Below are 22,347 nucleotides of genomic sequence, written 5' to 3' on the forward strand. Positions count from 1 at the left end.
AAAAAACAAAAAACTTAAATATTTTTGTAAAAAAACAAAAAAAAAACATGTTTAAAATTAAAATATAACAAAAACATTTATTTTTATTTCAACGGTGCCATTATATACATTTTGTGCTTCCGTAACTGGGTGGACAGACATTAACGCCACCTATAGGCAAACAGAGGAAATAGGCTCTCTCTTTCTTCATGATTACCGCAATGGCAATTTCTTTAGAAAAAAATAAAACGCTTTCAATGAAACTAACAATTTTGGGGGAATTCCTAAAACCACGTGACCACGGAAAAGGTCACATGATTAAAGGTCATATGATCGCCAAGATGGAGTCGATCCCAACGTAGCAATCGAGTAACTGTAGTAAGAGGCGGAGAGAGAAAAATGAGTGTGCTAGAAGCTATCAAGGATAGATTCCAGACTGTCCAACAGGACCTGTCGGCAGGGTAAGAATGAAATATCTTCTTACCAAGTAAATTGAAAACCATTTTATCCGATTTTTCACACTCTTGTCATGTTTTCATTTATTTATTTTTAAATCGCTCACTGCAAAACAAACGCTGTTGCTTATTCATGTAGACGACTGTTTAATAAGCGTTTGTTTTTCATTATCTGAAAAAAATAATGTTTAGAGAAATAAATTAGAAAGAACTAAGGAAAAATCGAATACTTTCATCTTTTTAACAATAATTTAAAAATAATTCTTCAAAGAAAGTAAACATCGTTGTCACAGTTTATGCACTCGTTATTTATAAAGTTGAAATAGCGTATTTATTTAGATTTTCCTCACCCGGTCTCCGGCTCCAAATTCCTCGAAAACCAAAACAAACTCACCACACACAATAAAAAAAAAAAATAGATAAATTAAAAAAAAAAAGAAAAAAATAAATAAATAAAAAAAAAACGAAATTGGCCTCCAGGCCAAGATCAAAGTGTAGTATCTGCTTCTTCACTGCTGTGCTTCTTCAGATGCCACACTTCAATTTCTTCTTCTCTGTCAGTGGAGGAGAAATCCTTCACGACTGAGACAATTTTAAATTTTTATTCCTTTTTTCCACCTTAAAAAAAACTACCCTGGTGTCTAACCCTGTCCCATGGGGGAGGATGCAGCGTAAATAGGATTCTTAAGAACGTATTTGAATTATATTTTACCAGTTTTATTTTGCCTTTCACACTTGTAAGTAAGATCTGATTTAAAAATATGTATGTAAACATCTTTTATATCTTATAAATATAAGTGGTTTAAAATAGAATGAATGGCGTTTATTTTTTTTTACTTAAAATATATATATTTTGTATACGCAATCTGCCCATTCAAAGGATTAGGGAGAGCTTCTTTTTAGTGGGTATACGCGTAAACACAATCCATTTAGTTTTTAGATGTTTATACAAAATTTGGTACTTACACTACAGAAGTGCTGAAATAATAACGTTATTTAGAAATTAACTATTCTATACTTTCACCTAATAATTATAAATTAAAAAAAAAAAGTGCAAATAGCGCAAAGGAGTCTGAAATTCGAGTCTCGTTTTCAGTTTGGGAAAAGTTAGGTCACGTAATACTTAGTCGATGGTGTCACGGCAGAAAATTAACCCTTTCAATGGAGATGGGAGTATGTTTTACTGTCCACAGTCCTTCGAAAAAATAGTAACAAATCAAATACATAATAAATAAAAGGGTACTTGTACAGTTTAATCAAGACATTAGAAAATGAAAATATCGAAAAAAGTTTAAATTGTACGTCCGTTATGGAATGAAATTCTCCGAAAAAAAAAATCATTTAATTTCTTCAAGTAGATTTTTTTTTTACAGCGAAAAAACAATTTGTTATGATATCGAGCAAGGTTAGATTTTTAGGAAGAAAAGCTAATAATAAAAATGGGGAGGGAATGTCGGCACCTTAAATTGAGTTATCTCCCTGTGGCGTATTCCAAAAATTCCAAGATGTCTATCTTCAACGCGCTGTCATAAAAACGTGTTTTTACGCTGTAAAAAAAAAAAAAAAAAAAAAAAACCTACTCGGATACGTACAATATAACCCTTTTCTTCGATAGTTTCATTTTTTTAATGTCTTGATTAAACAGTACAGGTGCCAATAAATGTTACCAAAGGCAAGATTAGTTACTCTTGTACCTACTTGGACATTTTTTTTAGTGGTTTTACTCACTTTAAAACGTTTAATCAGTTCGAAAAAAACAAAAAAAAAACAGTGTCTAGCCTTTATGTGAGAGCGCCCCAACACCACCACCACCTCCTCCCTAATGTAAACAGAAAACAGTAAAATCTCCTAAAAATGTTAAATAGTATTCTAATTGGTAAATGTCGACGTGTTACTTATGGAAAAATGGTTAATTAAACTGCAGAAGCACCTGTTAAGCTACACAAGTTCTATAACTGAATCCTTTCCCCCCAAAAAAGAACGAAAAACATCACCTGTTAAACTACACAACTTCTACAAACAATTGCCCCCCCCCCTAAAAAAAAAGAACATAAAAAACATAAAAATGTTTGCTTATGTTTTTGTAAACCGCTCGTGAAAACTTTGTTTTAGATCAATTAAAATGCATTAAAACTATGTAAGACAAAAAAAAAAGGAATCACATATTTCTTTTAAAAACTTTCCTGCACGATGTGATAAGTCACTTCACTATGCCCGTTCGCACGCGAACGCATCATGTAAGGAAAACATTACTGAAGGCGGTGAAATGGTGCAAAATAGTCCCAAGGTCCAGGGGTTCATACCACGTGAATGGTTAATTTGCGACGGGTTTGATTATCAAGTTCATTGTCAGCGACCTCAAATACCCCTAAAAAAGCAAATTAGAGTGGTCAGTGTTCTGTTGTAGCGTAAGGTAATATTTACCAAAAAAACTATACAAAATACTGTTACCATGACATATTTAAACGGTTATCTCCAAGATCAGTGCTTAGAAGAATTAAGCTACTGGAAGTGGATACGGTTCATAACAGAATGGAACGGAAGCCTGACACAAAAGACACAACCATATATTTATTTCAAAAACGTTAAAAAAAAGAAAAGTCATTTTTTTTTGTTTCGTGATAACACAAAAAGTGTGGTTTAAAACTGAAATAATAATTTAATAAATTATTCTATATGATAATTTATATGAGCCTCCAATGCACCCTACAGATTTAATTCTCCGGTTAACAAACGGAGAAAAAAGGAGCTCAAAATGAAAGAAAAATAAAACAAATTATTTTTACAATTGTAGCCATCCGTATTATAAGATTTGTGTGACGTCACTTCCAATGTAAATAAAGAAGTGCGGAGCGTCAGGATAACCAATTCTCCTATATGTAATATCATGTAACTGTAATTTAATTTATCATCCTAACTTTTTTACCATTTAAAAGAAGCTTCAAATAAACGCTAATATCTAAAAAAAAATTTTTTTTTTTTACAGCGTACTGTTATGTATAACCAAAACCCCCACCACTGCCTTCCCTAGCCCTCTTCCCTTTCTATATAACTCTCCTATTAAAAGAGGAGGACTTCTTATTTGTAAGATGGCTGCTCAATAAAGCTACGATTACACTTAGTTCTGTGTCGTCTTCATTCTAATACTAACCCATGAACATAACATAGTAGCAGGGTGTTTACGGAATTTGTAATATCCAAGAAGAATGACGGATCATCAAATAACGTGTAAGCAGTATTCCTTTCGGTTGTAACTTCTGTTATGTTTTTATAGTTCGGTTGCTCCCACATGGATATATTAATGGCGTGCCCTCACCTCATGGTCCCTGCTGATCTCTACAGTCTGTTATTATTATCATTATTATTGTTATCGCGTTGCTGTCACAAGTGATTCTTGCCTAAACTTTTTTTTTTGTCTTTGCATTGAATTTCCAAAACAGAACATGGTTGTCACGCAGTGATATCCGCCAAAGAGAATATGACTACCGCAACTAATACTGTCTCCTTGACTGGCGATATGTCCAGCTTACACATCAAGGCCCCAGAACAACTCATATTTAGTGGGAATAATATTTTATAAACGATGGTCCAACTACTCATTATTGATAGGTCTGGAGCATAAACCATGAGAAAATATGCCAGGGCATGCAGTTTGTCTGTACCATAAACTATGTGGAAATATACCAGGGCATGCAGTTTGACACTCCAAAGGCTGAGCGCACTGTGGAGAACATACTACAGGCACTGGAGGAATATTCTGTCTCAACGAAACTTGTGAGAGATTTGCGTTCCATCAGAGGAAACAAGGTGAGGGAGAGGCTTTTGACAAATTTTACAATAATCTAAGAGTACTGTCGAAGATGTGCAGTTTCTGCGCTTGATGCAGTGACTCACTTCTGCGGGACCAGATTGTAGGTGTTCATAACCAGTTAACCAAGCAGGATTTGCTAAAAATACAGAACCTTACCCTACAGGAGAGTGTAGACATGTAGAGCGGCTCAGCCCAAAGTCAAGGAATAGATATAGCCCAGGTGATGAGGGTATGTGAAACCAGTAGAGTGAAGGAACCAGTTTCTGAAAGAGAATGCCTATTTTGTAGCTATACACACGCCAAAACACAGCAGATGCCCAGCCCATGGCAAATTGTGCCATGCCTGCAACGAGAAGGCACACTTCGAGTCCAAGTGTCCCAACAAAGACAGAACAAAGCGAAAACAGAGACACAACACATGAATGAATGGAAGCAAGAAGCATTTTGCACCTCCACTATGAGTACATCAACAAGACACATCATCATCATCAGAGGATGAAGAATACATCCACTGAGTGAATGCGATAAAACCCCAAAGACAAAACTGGTAAAAAATGCCAAATGCTTCTGAATAAAAAAGATGTTTTCCACATTGACACGGGGACATCTATTAATACTCTTCCTGAAAAGTTTGCCAAGAGGATGAAACCCTATAAAGGGGTCTTATCAATGTAAAACAAATCCCTGATGAAACTATGTGGTGTATGCTGAAGAAAACTAAAAAAAACTCAAAACACAACAAACCTGCTCAGTAGAATTTGTAATATTAAAAGATGAAGATGACTGCCAACATCTGCTTGGTTTACGGCAAAGCATACAAATGAGTCTTGTGGAGAACTTCCACTATGTCGCAGCAGTCAACATAGAAAAAAACTATAAGGAGGTGTTTGATGATCAACTTGGCAAACTGCCGGGTGTTGCCACTCTCCAGCTCAAGCCAGATGCAATACCAGTTGTAATGCCCAATTGGAAAATACCTGTAGCTATACGTTCTGAACTGAAAAAGGAGTTAAGTCAAGTTAAGTTAAAAAAGTTAAGTTAAAAAAGGAGAGTAATTAAACCAGTAGAAAAACACATTCCGTGGATTAGCCAACTTGATATCACAAGAAAGAAAAATGGGACAATGAGAAAATGCCTGAATTCTCACAATCTCAACAAAGCACTCATATGAGAGCACTACACTATACCAATTCTTGAGGATGTCCTTCAGGACATGAGAGATGCAAAAATATTCACAAAAATGGACCTCTCATCAGGATATTGGCATGTTGAGCTTGATGATGCATCCAGTGGACTGGCCACCTTTCAGACATCCTTTGGTCGATACTGTTGGTATTGGTTACCATTTGGCCTGAACTTCTCAGCGGAGATATTCCAAAGAAAGCTGAATGAACAATTTCAAGACATTCAGAGAGTTATTATTGTAGATGATCTGGTCATTTATGGGAAAGACCAAGAAGAACATAACAGGCGGCTCCACAAACTACTCCGAAAATGCCAAACAATAGGAGGAAAACTTAACCCAGAAAAACTAGAGATTGGACTAAACGTGATCACTTTCATAGGGCATTGCATCACCAAAGATGGCATTGGAGTCGACCTAGAAAAAGTGAGGGCTATCACTGATATGGCAGCACCAGGAAACATTGGAGCTCTCTGCAAATTCCTAGGCATGACAAAATACATAGGGAAATTTATTCCAGATCTAGCAACAATGACAAAACCCCTGCAGAACCTGATTAAAAAAGATGTTCTGTGGACATGGTCAGATTTCCAACAAGCAGCTTTCAACACTGTAAAAGAAGCAATGACAAACTCCCTCATCTTTACGTACTACGACCTTCACAAAGGATTAACTCTCCAGAATAATGCATGTGAGTATGGGTTAGGAGCTAACACAGGTTGACAAATCAGTTGTATTTGCAAGTAGATCCCTATCAGATGCTGAACAAAGATATGCACAAATTGAGGAGATCCTGGTAATTGTAGATGGCCTATAAAATTTCACCTGTATACTCACGGAAGAGAAGTGGTAGTTCTGACTGACAACAAGCCCTTCATCTCAATCAGCAAAAAGCCCCTATCAAAGGCACCAATACGGCTACAGAACCTCCTGCTACAGGTCCGGCAATACAGCTACACACTCCAATATAAACCAAGGAAAGATATCTCATTGACAGATATGCTGATGAGCACCAACAAGCAAGCCAGAGTTGGAAGAAATAATGTCAGTGAATAATCTGAGAATGCAACCGATACAAGACCACAGGTTTGTCAAAAGGCAGTAGAGGACTCCCACATGAGACCACTGGCAGAAGTAATTGCTAAGCCTAAACCTAACTTGATCAAACTGTTCTTCAATTACAGAGATGAACTCAATGTACAAAATTGACTAATACTGTGAGGACAGAGAATAGTCACACTGTATGCTATGAAACAAAAAGCACATGCCGGACACCTAGGCATAAATACATGTCTGCGAAGAATGAAGGACCTCATATTTTGGCCAAGAATGTCTAAAGAGATGAGACAATACATTTAAGTCTGTGGCACCTGCACAACCTATGCTGACCACCAGCCAGCAGAAGCACAAATCATAGCACCAATACTGGAAAGACCTTGACAACAAGTAGCACAAGTACCGCAGATGTGCTGACGGTTATATCCCACAGGATTAGTGAATCTCTTGACAAAGGCTTCCTTTCCAGGGCAATTACTCTTGACATATTAAAGGCCTTCGACAAGGTATGGCATAAGGGTCTACTTCACAAGATTTCCAGCTACAGTATAACTGGAAATGTTTTCTCAATCATTAAATCATTTCTCTCTGATAGGCTCATAAGAGTAGTAGTAGATGGACAAAAATCGGAGGCCTGCAATATAAATGCTGGAGTCCCTCAGGGGTCAATCCTGGGCCCAACTCTCTTCCTGATCTACATCAATGACCTCCCTAAACACATACTTAAATCATTCGTTGACATCTATGCTGATGACACAACCATCTACGGCAACACATCAAAGGCTGTAAATGACAAAGTTCTCTCTGATTCTCTCTCCTCTGATCTCGAGCGCGTGGTTCAGTGGGGGAAAACGTGGCTGGTTGGTTACCTTTAATGCATCCAAAACCAAACTCCTATCCTTACATCATCAACGCTCTGATCCCCATCTGGCATCAATTGGGATGGATGGCTCTCATCAAGCTTCTGGGTTTGACTTTTACTCCTGATCTGAAATGGAACACGTACATCAAGTCTGTTGCCAAGGTCGCTGGAAAAATGGTGGGATCCTTCTATCGCTCCAGAAGATATCTCACTACTGATGCAATTCTCTATCTATATAAAAGCCAAGTACGTCCAAGGATGGAATACTGTTGCCATATCTGGGCAGGAGCTGCTAAAAACAGCCTATCCTGCCTTGACAGAGTACAAAATAGACTTCGTGGCTTAGTGGGGGGATGCCCTTTTCTCTACCCTGCAACCTCTCTCCCACAGAAGAGACGTTGTGAGCCTATCCGTGTTTTATCGTTATTTCCATGGCAGGTGCTCGTCTGAATTCTTATCTCTGGTCCCCCCTCGCCAATCTTTCACGAAAAACACCCGTCTAGCTGAATCCACTGTGAAAAATTTCCCCTACTCTTTATCTGAGCCTAAATCAAAACGTGGATTCCATGAACAAAGCTTCTTTCTTAGAACTGCACGCCTGTGGAACTCTGTACCGTCTGCCTGCTTCCCACTGGACTACAACTTGGATGTCTTCAAGTCCAACATTAACAAATTCCTAATGAACCGCCTCCTTAAGTAAACACTTCATCAAATCTCCACACTAACGTAATGTACTTGCAATAACCCTTATCCCTGAGTGGCTTCCGGGCCTTGATAAGTGGTGATCACTGTGTAAAAAAAACAAAAAAAAAAAAAACAAGTAGCAACAGACCTCCTATCATGGGGAGGGAACAGCTATCTGATCACAGTGGACAGACATAGGAATTTCTTTGAAATTGTCAAACTGAACACACCCTCATCAGAAGCAATGATTGAATGCATGAAAGCGCATTTTGCATGCCATGGAACTCCAGAAGTACTGACATCTGACAATGGTCCTCAATTTTTCTCATACATGTTCAGAAAATTTGCAAGGAAATAGCTGTTCAAATGCAAAACAATATCACCAGGCAACAGCCAAGCAAATAGTACTGCTGAAGCAGCAGTAAAAATCACACCTCTTCCATAAACGCAAAGGGTCAGGAGAAGATCCATTCTTAGGGTTGTTAATCTACGCAATGCACCAACTGAAGAACTAAGCACCAACCCAGCACAAAGACTCTTTGGTAGGACAAGATTAACAGTGCCAGCTGTTGAATTAAAACTTAAGCCCTCTACTCACACTCAACTGATGAAGCATGAAGAAAACAGGAGAGGTGGCTTAAACACCATGAAATGGAGAAAGAGCTGAAAGGCCTCAACGTTGGTGACAATGTTTGAGTTCAACCATCCAATCCCTACACAAGAGATTGAAGGGAAGCAACAGTCCGAAAATACATTACTGGTAGGTCCTATGAAGTAGAAGCAAAAAACATTATTTATTTCACTTACATTAAAGTTGTAAGTAAAAAGAACAGAAAATCAATATTATTATGTTAAAAAAAACAAAGCTTTTTCTCGATAATATAATTATTTGAATTACAACAAATAAACAGAATTCTAAAACTAATTATTTTTAAAAAGATTTAAATAATATTAAATTCCAATATTCCACGATATGAAGCTTAAACATAGAATTTTTTTATAACAAGTTTCCAATATTAAAAAATATATTCATATAATAAAATATATGACTATTGGAGATGTTAAAATCGGAAATCCAGCATCAGCTTCAAAAAAATTAATTTTGATTTGATTGTTTGAATTGAAGAAGTGTCAACTTTGTTTTTGCGCCTTTTTCTAAAAAAATGTATGGAAGCCTCTAATTAATTAGCAGACCTGTTATTTACATAATTTTCGTCAACAGAGAATGACGTTGAAATTAAGTTAATACAATTAACTCTTGTCTGTGTAATTCATTAAAGAGAAATTTATTTATTTTACAAAAAGTAAGTCTTATATTATTTTTTTTATCCCTTTTTTATTGTAAATGCTTATTTATTCATTTATTTTTACATTTACATAAAAAAAAATATCATATTCGTTATTCATATAATTCCTATATTGAATTTTATTACTTAAACAAATCCGAATTTGGAATAAACTTTCTGAATAAGGACTTGATATCTGTATAGAAATAACATATATGAAAAAAATAAACAATATTACAAAAAAACTATTACTGGTTTCACCGTGTTAAATATAGTGGAGGATTATATATTTTTTAATATAAACAAATGAAAAGAATAATTGATAACCTTTTTTTTTCTTGTTCGTTTGAAATACATTTTCAATGCAATTGTTAAAAAAAGAAAAACTATTCAAAAATAAGTTTCATTTTCATGCAGATGATAAAATACATTTATTTATTGTCTAGGGGAAAAATATAAGGTAAGCAGAGTAATAGATACATATATATATTTTAAATTAATAATTTTTTAAAAATCAATATAATATAAACGTAAAAATGAAAATCCGATAACAAAAAAAAAATGTTACTTCCATTCCATATTTAAGAAGATGTTTCCTCTATAGTATCAGACCTGACAGAATGGTTAATTGTAGGTATAGACCGTTTCATACCCTCGAAAAATTCCAGCAAAAACCTATCAGCCAGCCGTGGTTCTCTCTGGAATGTTTTTTTTTTTTTTGTTTTGTTTTTTTCTTCCAACAAACAAATAATTTTAAACATGTTATTGATTAATTTGTTGTTAACCCTTCAAACTTGCTTTAATTCAATAACATGTTTAAAATTGTTTATTTGTTCGAAAAAAAAAACCCAAACTATTTTATAAAGATCCAATGTTGCTTTCATTACAATATTATATTAAAATTATATTTTCTTACGGAAACTTTTCAATAAATGTTACTACAATTATATTTTGATAAATTTTTATATAGTAAATGTTTTTGTTTTCATTGCCCGTTTTCAGTAATTTATTCACTTTTTTCTATAGTTCTTATCGGAAGTTTAATTTTTTTGTTATTTATTTCATGCTTCGGCCCTAGTTTAAAATAATGGTGTCTCCCTTATATTTTCACAGCAGGTGCGTGAAATAAAATGGCGTCTCCAATTTTGGCAATAAAGTGTAGAAGCACCTTATTTTTTATTTAAAACAAAGTGTTTACAAAATGCCGGCAATAAAAAAAATAATATTTCTATTATTTTTTAAACAATTTTAATGGTTTATTTTGGAAGTATATTCCATAAAGAAAATAAACAACCCACTTTAAATGGAGAAATTACGAGTTTTGTATGTTATTTGCAGTTTTGTGTTAGGGTTGTCAAAAATTCCCCCCAAATTCTGATACTGCTAGTGGCGCTGTAAACGAAAATAACGTTTAAAATTACGGCAAACGAGTAGTTTCCAAGATATGAAGAAATGTTAGTTGGGGGATCACTTTTCTATAAAAATTTAATGTAAAATGGGCACCCACTTTATGGCCATCGTTTTTTTGTTTTTTTTAGGGCGCTTTCTTTTTAACAAATAAAAGCAAAGAAAAATGAGTATGGCCACCTTTATGTTGGGGGTTGGGAGTCAACGTACAATGAACACAGTTTAATGTAAAATGAGCACCCCCTTTCAAAAAGTGTAAACAGAATTTTTGTCGGGGAGAGGGGGTCAACTGTAGGTGCTCATTTTACGTTTAGTTGTGTTCATTGCTACATCAAAGAGGCACTTCGCCTTGTTTGAGGCGAAAATGTAATTTTAAAAAAAATTGCTCGTTGCCCATTAAAAAAAAAAAAAAAATTGGCCATAAAGTGGGTAGTCGTTTTAGGTTAAATTATCCCTCCTCCTTTTTTTTTTAACTAACATCTCTTTATATCTTGGAAACTACTAGTTTGCCGTAATTTTAAACGTTATTTTCGTTTTCAGCACCCCCGAAAACCTATAAAAGTGGTAATTTAAAAGTATTTTCTGAGGGTGGACTAATTCTGCACATTTACCTTATTTTTTTACTTTATCGTTTTTTTTTTGTCATGTAATTTTCTTCTTTTTTTTTGTATTAAGTCAAACATGGTACGATTTTCTTTTAAATTATTTCTTTAAGTATGTGAACTTCATTTTCGACCTGAAGACATACAGCGAGAGGCATCAGCATTTGATGAAAGAACTGGAAAGACAATTAGTGTTAAATTAAAAAATCCCTATCTTAAGGATGGTGCTATTCCTCGAATATTACCAAACTGTCCCTCCTATTTATAGTCATCAACCACTTTTAGAGAGTCTCCTAACGCAAAGAAAATGCATTTAGAAAATTCTGTTCTTAAGCGTACATTATGTGAAAGTGTTGCTGACGATAACTCATTTCGGAAACGTAAAACTTTCCATAATATTGATGATTTAGAAAAAAAATTAACGAACTTCTATTAGGCAAGACAATACCATCATTATATGCTATATAAAGAGATGCCCATACCCCAAAATAAAAATGTCTATGGTGATTGAACCGGACTTGGCCGTTAGAGTATTCTGTAGTGATGTGGAAATGAGTGCTATGGGGGAGTATAGAATTCCTAAACATGTAATAGAGGAAAATACTCTGCAGATTTTGATGGAAAACATGAAAAAAATAGACATCGAAAAACAGGAAATGAAAACTTCTAATATAAGTTCTTTATTAAAATTAATCTTATCATTTTTGCTATTAGTGCAAGATGAATCATTTAAATATTTTAATGCCATTAAGTTCATATATGAACAAATTAACATAATGACAATGAATAAGGTTAATTATTTGAGTGAAATGATGGTATTTTCTTCCTTATTATATAACTGCTCCCCTAGAGGGTACAGACAGTTAAGAGACACTAAAAATGTAATTTTACCATGCTATTCAACCATTCGAAGATTAACCTTATCAACTTCTATGAATCCTGTCATTGAACAACATGATAACAATTTTCTCATGTATATTAAAAGTAAGTTCAAGTTACTAATGCAGAATGACATCACAGTATCTTTATTTGTTGATGAAATACATCTCAAACCTTATTTTGATTATAAAGATGGTAATATTGTTGGCTTAGCTCACAACAGCAATGAACCTGCCACAAGTGTATTTGCTTTTATGCTTAGCAGTGTATTCTCACAATATAAGGATGTTGTGCATGTTATGCCAACTAAGTGTCTTCTAGCTGAGAACTTATTTGACATAATTAAATGTGTAATAATTGGCTTAGAAGATATAGGGTTTAAGGTATTATCTGTTATAACAGATAATAATGCAATAAATAAAAAAGCTATGTCTTTCTTTTGTAGCCCATCAAAGCTTTCAATTGTATATCCCCATCCAGTTAGAACGTCTAGCCCTCTTTTCTTCTTATTCGACTCAGTGCATATATTAAAATGCATTAGAAACAATTGGCTTAGCCAAAAAGATGAACGTAAATGCATGATATTCCCAAAGTTTTGTTATAATGGAAATCATGAATTAGATAACATCCAAAGTGCTCCATTTTCTAGTTTACATAAACTTTATGCCCTAGAATCTCAATCACTTGTGAAATATTGCTATAAGTTGACTTTAAAAGCTCTTTCTCCGACTACTTTTGAAAGGTAAAATGTTAATTTGGTTTTGCAAATTTTCAACGAATATACTATTCAAGGTTTGCTAATCTTAGGAAAACAGGAATGCTTGCCAAATTATGCAGAAATTGTAGAATACATTCAAATATTTTATATTTGGTGGACAATACTGAATTTGAAAACACCATATAAAGGTTGTCGACTTCGTAATAAATATGCTAATCCACTTACATTAAATAGTAATAATTATAGTTTCCTAAATGTGTTCTGTGACTGGTTAGAAACTTGGAATAGCATTCCTGGAAGAACTGGTAAGTTAACAAAGGAAACATATACTGCTTTGCACCATACTACTTACGCAATGTTAGAATTGACTAAATATTGTATAAATGTACTGAACATGGTGTATATATTACCAGGAAAGTTTCAGACAGATAACCTTGAGGCAAGGTTTGGCCAGTATTGACAACTTAGTGGAGATCAGTATAATATATCGATACGTCAGGTATATGAATGTGAAAACAAACTCAGAATGTTGTCAGTTTTAAAATTGAGCTTACCAATTAATAATTGAATTATTGAATTGAAAAATTTAAAAGAAACTAACTGGGATGAAATGACAAGGGAGCAAGAGTTACATGTTTATAAATTTAACATAGATGTCACAGAAAATGATGTTAATCAATGCAAGGAAGTACTTCCTGTTATATTATACTTAGCAGGTTATTGCTGTCATGCAGTTTTCAAAAAACTGAAATGCAATAGCTGCAAATATTTAATATCCGGGAGAGAGGCTGTTGAAGAAATATCTGAATTAAACAGCTACTTTCAGGGTATTAACAGAGGTTCCCTGCTATACCCAAATGATATAACTAATTATTTTGCCTTATATAATTATATAGTTATAAACAAACTTACAAAATGTGATTCTTTTTTACATTTGATTCATCAGAGAAAATTAGCCATGTACATAACTTTAAATATTTTGGTTGATCAAAATCGATTATTTCATGTTGACTCTTGTGATGAGGATCACACTATTCAGCAAATTGAAAAAATGCTGATATGGAGTTCATCGAATTCCCTTATAAACAATTTTTGTCACAAAGAGAATGACAATATTAGTAAAAAAAAAAAATATCAGAAAAAGAAAAATTCAAACTTTTAATTAAATTCTACAACAGATTTTTGAAAAGTTTTAATATTCAATGTTTGAAATATTTCTGCCTTAGTAACTTTGTTTATACTAACATTTGTTTGAATTTAATTTTTAACTTATTGTTTGTTATTCCGTTAAACTAATTTATTATTTGTTATTCAGTTAAACCAATTTATCGTTTGTTTTTCAGTTTTGATTTTTAAAATAGTTTTTTTATTTAAAAAATATTTATTGTTCATTTTTATTTATTTCTATTGAATAAACTTCAGTTTCATACAAATCAAATCGTATTCCTTTTCTTTTTAATCTTTTTAACAACTTTTCTCCCTTTCAATTCGTTTTTTATTATTAATATTTTCATTATTAATATTGGATGAGTTTCAGTACAAAGTATCATGTTTATCTTTTTTAATCCAATTTTGAAGTTTTCTAACGCTTTCCGTAAAAAATGCCTGCTCATTATCGACAGTCTGTGTTCCACTTATCTTGCTTGCTAGGACCTATGGCGATGACATCATTTTTCAGCTGACAGGCCATCTATGACAATGGTCACGATTGTAGTCAGCTGGAAAGCAAGGAAATTGAAGGGAGTTTCATAGGCATGCAGTTCTAAGAATTTGTGTAAAATTTAAAAAAAATTTACCCAGTTATTTTGTAGCCTGTAGAGAACGAACTCACACACAGACACAGAGTTCTTTTTATCTCTATCTCTACATATATATAAAAGGCACTTTGTATGTGTGTGGGCCAGTTTAAACAAAATTTCACACAAAGGTACTTTATGTGTCTAGAAAGGTTCTTAGATAAGTTTTGTATTGGAATACCTCTGATAAGTATCGAAAATCGATTATTGAAAAAAACTTTTTAGTGTCTGCATGAATATCCAAAAGAAAAAAAACCCTTGCTATCATATGGGCCACATAATTTTTATTTTTTGCCCACATTAGTAAATATGTGAAAAATTCTAAAATCTGATACTCAAATAGAAATTTCCGAGCAAATATGATGCCATTTTTGGATTTCTGGAGTCCAAAAATTTACCTGGGTGAATTTTCATGGTTACATCATGTCCCAAACCGAAAATATTTAAGAAAATGCAATTTTTAAACATCTAGCATGATTTTTATATTCTTTTTATGTTTATAGTGTTTTTTAAATATTGTTTTTAGGTTCTAACAAATTTTGATGCTTCCCCTCTTTCATAAAACAAAATAAAAAAATATGTCTATATATTTGTGATCTTTTCAGACTGAAAGAACACTGTCTGCAAACATTCTTTCATACTTTGAAAAAGATCGAGGAAAAGGCATAACTGTTGGAAGACAGGAGGTTTATTTGACTTGATTTGTGTTCCAAATCATTGACTAGTGAAGTGGAAGGACAAACAAAGAGAGATTGATAAACATGAATCATAACAACAAAAATCAGAGCATTTAAAAATAATGTGTTCACATATGTAGTGCTTATAATGAACAGCCGATTTCTCTCACTCACTCTTTCTTTGAGCCATGTGACATCACATCCGTTTCTATCAATTCCCTCAGACAGAGTAATTCAAACTTGAGTTCAGCAAGTTGACCCTGACTGAATTTTCATTTCCTGATATTTTCAACTGATCAATTTATACACTAGTGAGTCTACTTACCAAATGTTTAACATATTCTGTCCAATCAGGGATGCAAAATCATGATGTTGATGTTAATATTTTGTTTCTTTGAAAATAAAGCAGGACTAATTTTCATTCTGAAACATAACTCTGGGGCTTATTTTAAGGGGTCTTATTTTTTATGTATCAAAAAACATTACAAAGTAGAAAATTACAAAATTTCTAAATTATGAAAACAATTTACATTTGTTTATAACTAACATGTTTTTTTTTTTATTCAAAAACTCGTTAAAAAATAAAGAATTAATCATATCATTCTGTGAAATATAATTGACTGGCAAGTCACATGATTCCAATATTCTAGCAGTGCTTTTGTATGACTCAGTTTCTTGCAAAATTTTCGCCCTTACTCTCTTATGTCAAAAAATAGGAACTTCATTAAATGAAAAATATTGTCAAGGGTTCTGTATGACATGGAGAGGTGTATATATTATGTACATCTGTCTAATACATGTAACGTATAAAACTTATGACAACGTATACATTTTTACAACGGACATGTAACAGTTCTCTGAGCCAATCAGAGAAACATACCTGGTCCATCCCTGATCTTGTTTGACGGATCCTTGGGAACAGCTGCAAAGAAGACTCATTCCAATGAATCAATAAATCTCGGACTGTCTCTTCAGCAACCTTTATTTCCGATGTTTCCCCATTGGAAAGCTGCTGCTGGTCCTAGACTTACGCATTCTGATCCCCTTCTATTGGGAACCATCACTGTCCGACTTGATCTACTCTCTCCCACTTCCGATCTCTGACTCATCATATCTTTTCCCAAAACTCTACCTAAAGTCCACGTCACTTTATAATGACCCCTATGTAAGAGTCATCAGACTCTAGAGGTCAATTTATTTTAAATTATTGTTTATGTTCTACATTCTTTAATTTATTAAACATCTTAACATAAATAATTTTCTCTGTGAATATTTATTTTGTTATGATAGCATTCTATTTTTACAAATATTACAACGATCATAATCGTCGACTAGCAATACCTTTGGCATTGCGCTGCTATATCTAACAGAAGTTCTTATCCAGGTAGCTTGCTCCTAATGTATTGGTAACACAACTGTCTGTAAATTCCATCACACAAATCATAATTTCTTGTACAAAATTTTCATGATTGTTTCTTAACATTCTTTTTTCAATGTAGTCATTAATTAATGCTAATCCATAGAATAGAAAGTGCACCTGACATTTACTTTCAGTTACCTTGTAACTAGTGGTGAGACGATTAATCAAAATTGGAATCGTTATCGTAAGAATTGTATATTTTGGGGGGAATCAGAATCGGAATCGCATCGTTAAAAAGTACCTTAGATTTACGATTCTTTCATTACGATTCTCTTATATTTTTAAGTTGAACTGTTTGTTTGAAGTAAGATTAATGCTGTCAAAAATTTATGATAAAAACGTCATAGAACTTTTCATAACATATTTAATATGATATACAAGAATTTTATTAACCACTTTAAAGGTAAGTTATTTAGTTTAATGAGTTTCAAAATTTCTTCGAATTTTTTTCTTTCTTTAATTCTTTGAATTAAAAACAAATTTTATTAAATTTTAGCTTAACTTGCTTTTATATTTCACCATTTCGTTTTTTAGTAATAAACGCTGCTCTACATTAAAAACCAAGCTTGTGTCTAACTCTGTCCTCGTTGGGAGGCAAGTAAATAGGAAGTAATATGGTGGCTGAAAAACGTTTTTTGACCACTATAAAAGCATTATAATACATTTAAACCCTGAAGAATTTCCGCCATGCACACTTGTTGTTTTAAGTTAACTAGCCACTATTTGTGTTACAAACTTAAAAAAAAAAAAGGAAAAAAAAACGTTTTAAAATAGTAAAGACACTAAAGCTTTTTTCATTTTGGAAGAGAGGTTTCAGGCGCCCCTATTATCTCAAAGAACCAGCTATGTAAACACTTTGCAATATTTTTCAATAATTATTTAAAAAAAAAATTCTTTATAATCAATTTTTATTTAAAATTAAGAAATTATTTTCTAAAATATTTTGTTTATATATGTTTACATTTTGTTTTTAAGTAAAATTAAGAAATTAATTTTAAAAATATTGTTTATATCCATCTTCATTCAAAAGGATTAGCTTCACCGGTTATTAACCTAAATTTTCCGAATGTCAGAATGAGGCTTGTCTACCGGACCTACTTATCTAAGCTTCACCGATTTTTGTTATGATTTTATCTGTATTTTTTTTTTTTTTTTTTTTTTTTTTACCGAAGTTTATGTAATTATTAACAGGAAAATTGGTGAAAGTCAAAATGGAATCCACACTATTTTAAAATATTATTTTCAAGTTTAATTAAAGTTTTACGATACCCTTTTCTTATTGTTTTTGTATTCTTTTTTTGTTATTTTTATTTATTTATTTTTTGGGCTGGATTTAACAAACAGAATGAAAACAAAACAAAACAAAAAAAAATTTGGTGCTTATGCACTTATGTTACTATTATTATTATTTTTTTAATGGTTTAAGTGCCTCACCCAATGTTTGAAGAGATTCTAATTGTTTTGTAGCGTCTACCCGGGAATTTATTTTGTTAGGACATTTGAACATTTCACCGTTTCCGGAGAGCTCCGAAAAGAAAGACAAAAAAAGGTGTGGCGCCAAATTTCAAGAACTCTCTCGATTTCTTTTTTGCTCGGCACCTGAAAGGTTAAGACGCATTACTGTCACGCTCCGTCGCTTGTGCGCAACACACCTTGCGCCGATTTCCCTTGATGAAAGAACACACAAAAAGAAAGAAAAACATTCTTATCTTTCCTTCAGCTGACGCATTTCCTATAAAGATTAATTTCCAACGTAACGTCAAAAAACATTGAACTGGTCAAGAAGGATTTCTTTTCTTTGTCTTCGGATTAAAAAATAACACGAGTGAGATATTCCAGGCAAATAAATTCACATCTATTACAAAGAGCTAAGTCTGATGATTTGTTTGTTTTTAATTGATTTTTCCAGATGTTTACTTTCGTATAAATGTTTTGAAAAATTAATCGTAAGTGAGATGCTCGTTGTTTTTGCCCAGCGAGCACCCCGCTTCACTGGTGACCCCTCTTCTTTGTCAGACTTTGGCAGAACACGCAAGGAAATGTGGATATTACCTGTAATCACACAAGGGAAAATTCTCAGCGACTACGCGCACACCGAAATGACGTACATGTCGACCTTAGCGGCGCATCGGTTTTTCTAGGCGTAACGGATCTCACGGAGATTTTCTGCAATCATCGTTCTCTTCAACGCGTTCCCCCTGATGGACAGTGAGGCGCTTCCTTCAACGACGGCTACTCAGGCTATTTTGAGGATTCCTCTTTTTTGGACGCACGATCCAACATTATGGTTCGCACACGTAGAGGCCCAGTTCTACACGCAAAGGATTCTGAGCGATGTGACGAAATTCAACCACGTGGTGGCCGCATTAACGCACGAAGTGATGGCTGAAGTCCGCGACTTGATAATGGCACCCCCTAGATCGATCAGCTACGATTATTTCAAATCGGAATTGATTCGGAGGACAACCGATTCACAGCAAAAACGCCTTCGTCAACTTCTCGTAGAAGAAGAACTCGGAGATCAGAAACCATCGCAGTTACTCAGACATATGAAGCTGTTGATGGGTGAGAACTCACTACCGCCGGACATACTTAAACAACTTTTCGTTAATAGACTGCCATCGAGTATTCAAATGATACTCGCCTCTTCGAATGACTCCACAACCATTGAGGAGCTAGCGGAATTAACTGACAAAATTATGGACGTGACCGTTTCCATAGCCCCAGTTCACACGCCCAACTCTAACGATGCCCTGCCTAACGTCGCAAACCCCTCCACGGATATACGCGAGGAACTAGAGCAACAGGCTCAAATGATTCACGACCTGAGTGAACAGTTACGTGACCTCGAGCTCAAACCAAAAATGCATAAGCACCCCACTGAGCGAGTCCGTCCCCGGCGATTTAGCAGCACTCAGAACAGCGGTGGGCTCTGCAAGTACCACGCGCGTTTCGATGAAAGAGCTTACCGATGCCACCAGCCATGTTCATATACGAAGAAACGTCTCTCGGGAAACGCCCAGGCCAGGCAGTAGGAGCGGCAGACACTCCTGGCAAGAACAACATTCGTCGCACCCTGTACGTGACTGATAGAACCACTGGTATACGATTTCTCGTTGATACCGGTGCGGAAGTCAGTATCATCCCTAAGAAGTTCGTGAAAGAGAAGCGTCCTCAATCAAACCTATTTCTACACGCAGTGAATCACTCCTCTATTCCTACTTACGGAGAGACATCGATAACATTAAATCTTGGATTACAGCACGCACTACGTTGGGTCTTCATCGTCGCAAAGCTACCCATTCCGATTTTAGGGGCGGATTTTCTGCGCCATTTCGGCATCCTTGTAGATGTCAAACGCGGCAAACTCATTGATAATAACACTGGACGTTCTGTGCAAGGCATAATCAGTGGGTCGACCGAGATCAGCCCAGTTATACGTAAAGACACCACGGATCCGTATACAGATTTGCTGCGAGGTTTCCCGCAATTAACGCGTCCTATATTTAACGGTGACAAAGTCAAACACGATGTCACTCATCATATCCAAACAAGGGGACCGCCTGTGAGCGCGCGCCCGCGCAGACTTAAACCCGATCGTTTAAGGGCGGCTAAACAAGAATTTCAGCACATGTTGGATTTAGGCATTATTCGACCTTCTAATAGCAACTGGTCATCGCCACTCCACATGGTGCCAAAAAAATCAGCCGGCGAATTCAAATGATACTCGCCTCTTAACAGTCGCACTACTCCGGACAATTACCCTATTCCGCATTTGCAAGACTTTTCTAACTCGCTTCACGGAAAAACAGTGTTCTCCAAAATCGACCTTGTTCGCGCGTACAACCAGATTCCCGTACACCCAGAGGATGTTTCTAAGACTGCGATCACAACTCCTTTCGGCCTTTTCGAATTCTTGCGCATGCCCTTTGGATTACGTATTCCAGTCCCTTTAAGGTATTGAAACGCTACTCAAAGTTTTTCGTTATCGACATTGACGGAAGACGAGATTCAGTCAGTGTTGATCGCCTGAAGAAAGCTATTCTGGATGACGATGTGCTAGCACGCAAACGGACACAAAACACTGCAGTTCAGAACGGAAACTGCGATTCACCAGTAATTACAACTTCTATCAAATCGGGCAAATTAGTGCAACGTCCTCATCGATTTGCTGTGTATACCCAGTGACTTTTCCACTTTCTTTTGTTCGACATACTGTCTAGTAGGGGGGGGGGTATGTAGCGTCTACCCGGGAATTTATTTTGTCAGGACATTTGAACATTTCACCGTTTCCGGAGAGCTCCGAAAAGAAAGACAAAAAAAGGCGTGGCGCCAAATTTCAAGAACTCTCTCGATTTCTTTTTTGCTCGGCACCTGAAAGGTTAAGACGCGTTACTGTCACGCTCCGTCGCTTGTGCGCAACACACCTTGCGCCGATTTCCCTTGATGAAAGAACACACAAAAAGAAAGAAAAACATTCTTATCTTTCCTTCAGCTCCTTACTCGACGCATTTCCTATAAAGATTAATTTCCAACGTAACGTCAAAAAACATTGAACTGGTCAAGAAGGATTTCTTTTCTTTATCTTCGGACTAAAAAATAACACGAGTGAGATATTCTAGGCAAATAAATTCACATCTATTACAAAGAGCTAAGTCTGATGATTTGTTTGTTTTTAATTGATTTTTCCAGATGTTTACTTTCGTATAAATGTTTTGAAAAATTAATCGTAAGTGAGATGCTCGTTGTTTTTGCCCAGCGAGCACCTCGCTTCAGTTTTTTAAAGGAAAATTGGTGAAAGTCAAAATTAGCACTTGTGGCGATAAACAAAAAGCTTTAGCATGTACGTACCTCTTATGGAATGTTGTAGATCGAAACACAGTGAAATGTTATTTGGTGCTAGTGCATTTATTGATCCGCGTTATTTTTAATAGTACTTTCAAGCTTCATTAAAGTTTTGCAATACCTGTTCTTAAATTGTTAGGTGAAAGTACCCACTCTATTTTTAAATAGTATTTTCAAGTTTAATTAAAGTTTTACGATACCTGTTTTTATTAAATTGTTAGGCGAAAGTACAGAATAGGTACACAACATCCTTCCATTCGCATGTTAAGAATGGCTTTCTAAATAATGTCATTATTTCAGCACGGCTCAATAAGTGCATGAGTACCTTTTATCTTCTTAAATAAAATAAAAACTACTCAACGAACACTATTGTTTTTGTTTTAATAATTATTTTTTATTCAAAAATAAAAAAATAAAAATTTCAATTGTTCAAAACTTGTTTTTTTCCCAAAGCTTATGTAGATGTTTTTTTAATTACCATATTTTTCATGCAGATGCTCTAAAAATGTTTCAAAATTTAATATTTTTTCACTTTTCATGTTATAAGCCTCTCTATACATAGCCTCATCAACATGAGACCATTTCATTTCTTCTACTTATCCCGATATGTATTTCAGTCTTCTTTTAATATGGGACCACTACCAGTAGGCTTCAATATTATTGGTGCAAACACCAGTAAGCGGATCC

At 34.6% G+C, this 22,347-nt stretch overlaps 1 protein-coding gene across 1 annotated transcript in view; it reads left to right on the top strand.

Annotated features, from left to right (window-relative positions):
* Nucleotides 1–283: 283 nt before the first annotated feature.
* Nucleotides 284–22,347, top strand: part of LOC145259560 (dysbindin-like) — a 49,419-nt gene continuing 27,355 nt past the window's right edge. The window contains exon 1 of the mRNA XM_080117251.1: nt 284–440. Within this exon, the coding sequence (XP_079973377.1) occupies nt 379–440 (62 nt within the window). The 5' untranslated portion in view covers nt 284–378. The remainder of the gene's footprint in view (nt 441–22,347) is intronic.

The sequence above is a fragment of the Euprymna scolopes genome, chromosome 1 (assembly GCF_053919585.1).
Source record: "Euprymna scolopes isolate OS-2025 chromosome 1, ASM5391958v1, whole genome shotgun sequence".
In the NCBI taxonomy this organism is placed as follows: domain Eukaryota; kingdom Metazoa; phylum Mollusca; class Cephalopoda; order Sepiida; family Sepiolidae; genus Euprymna; species Euprymna scolopes.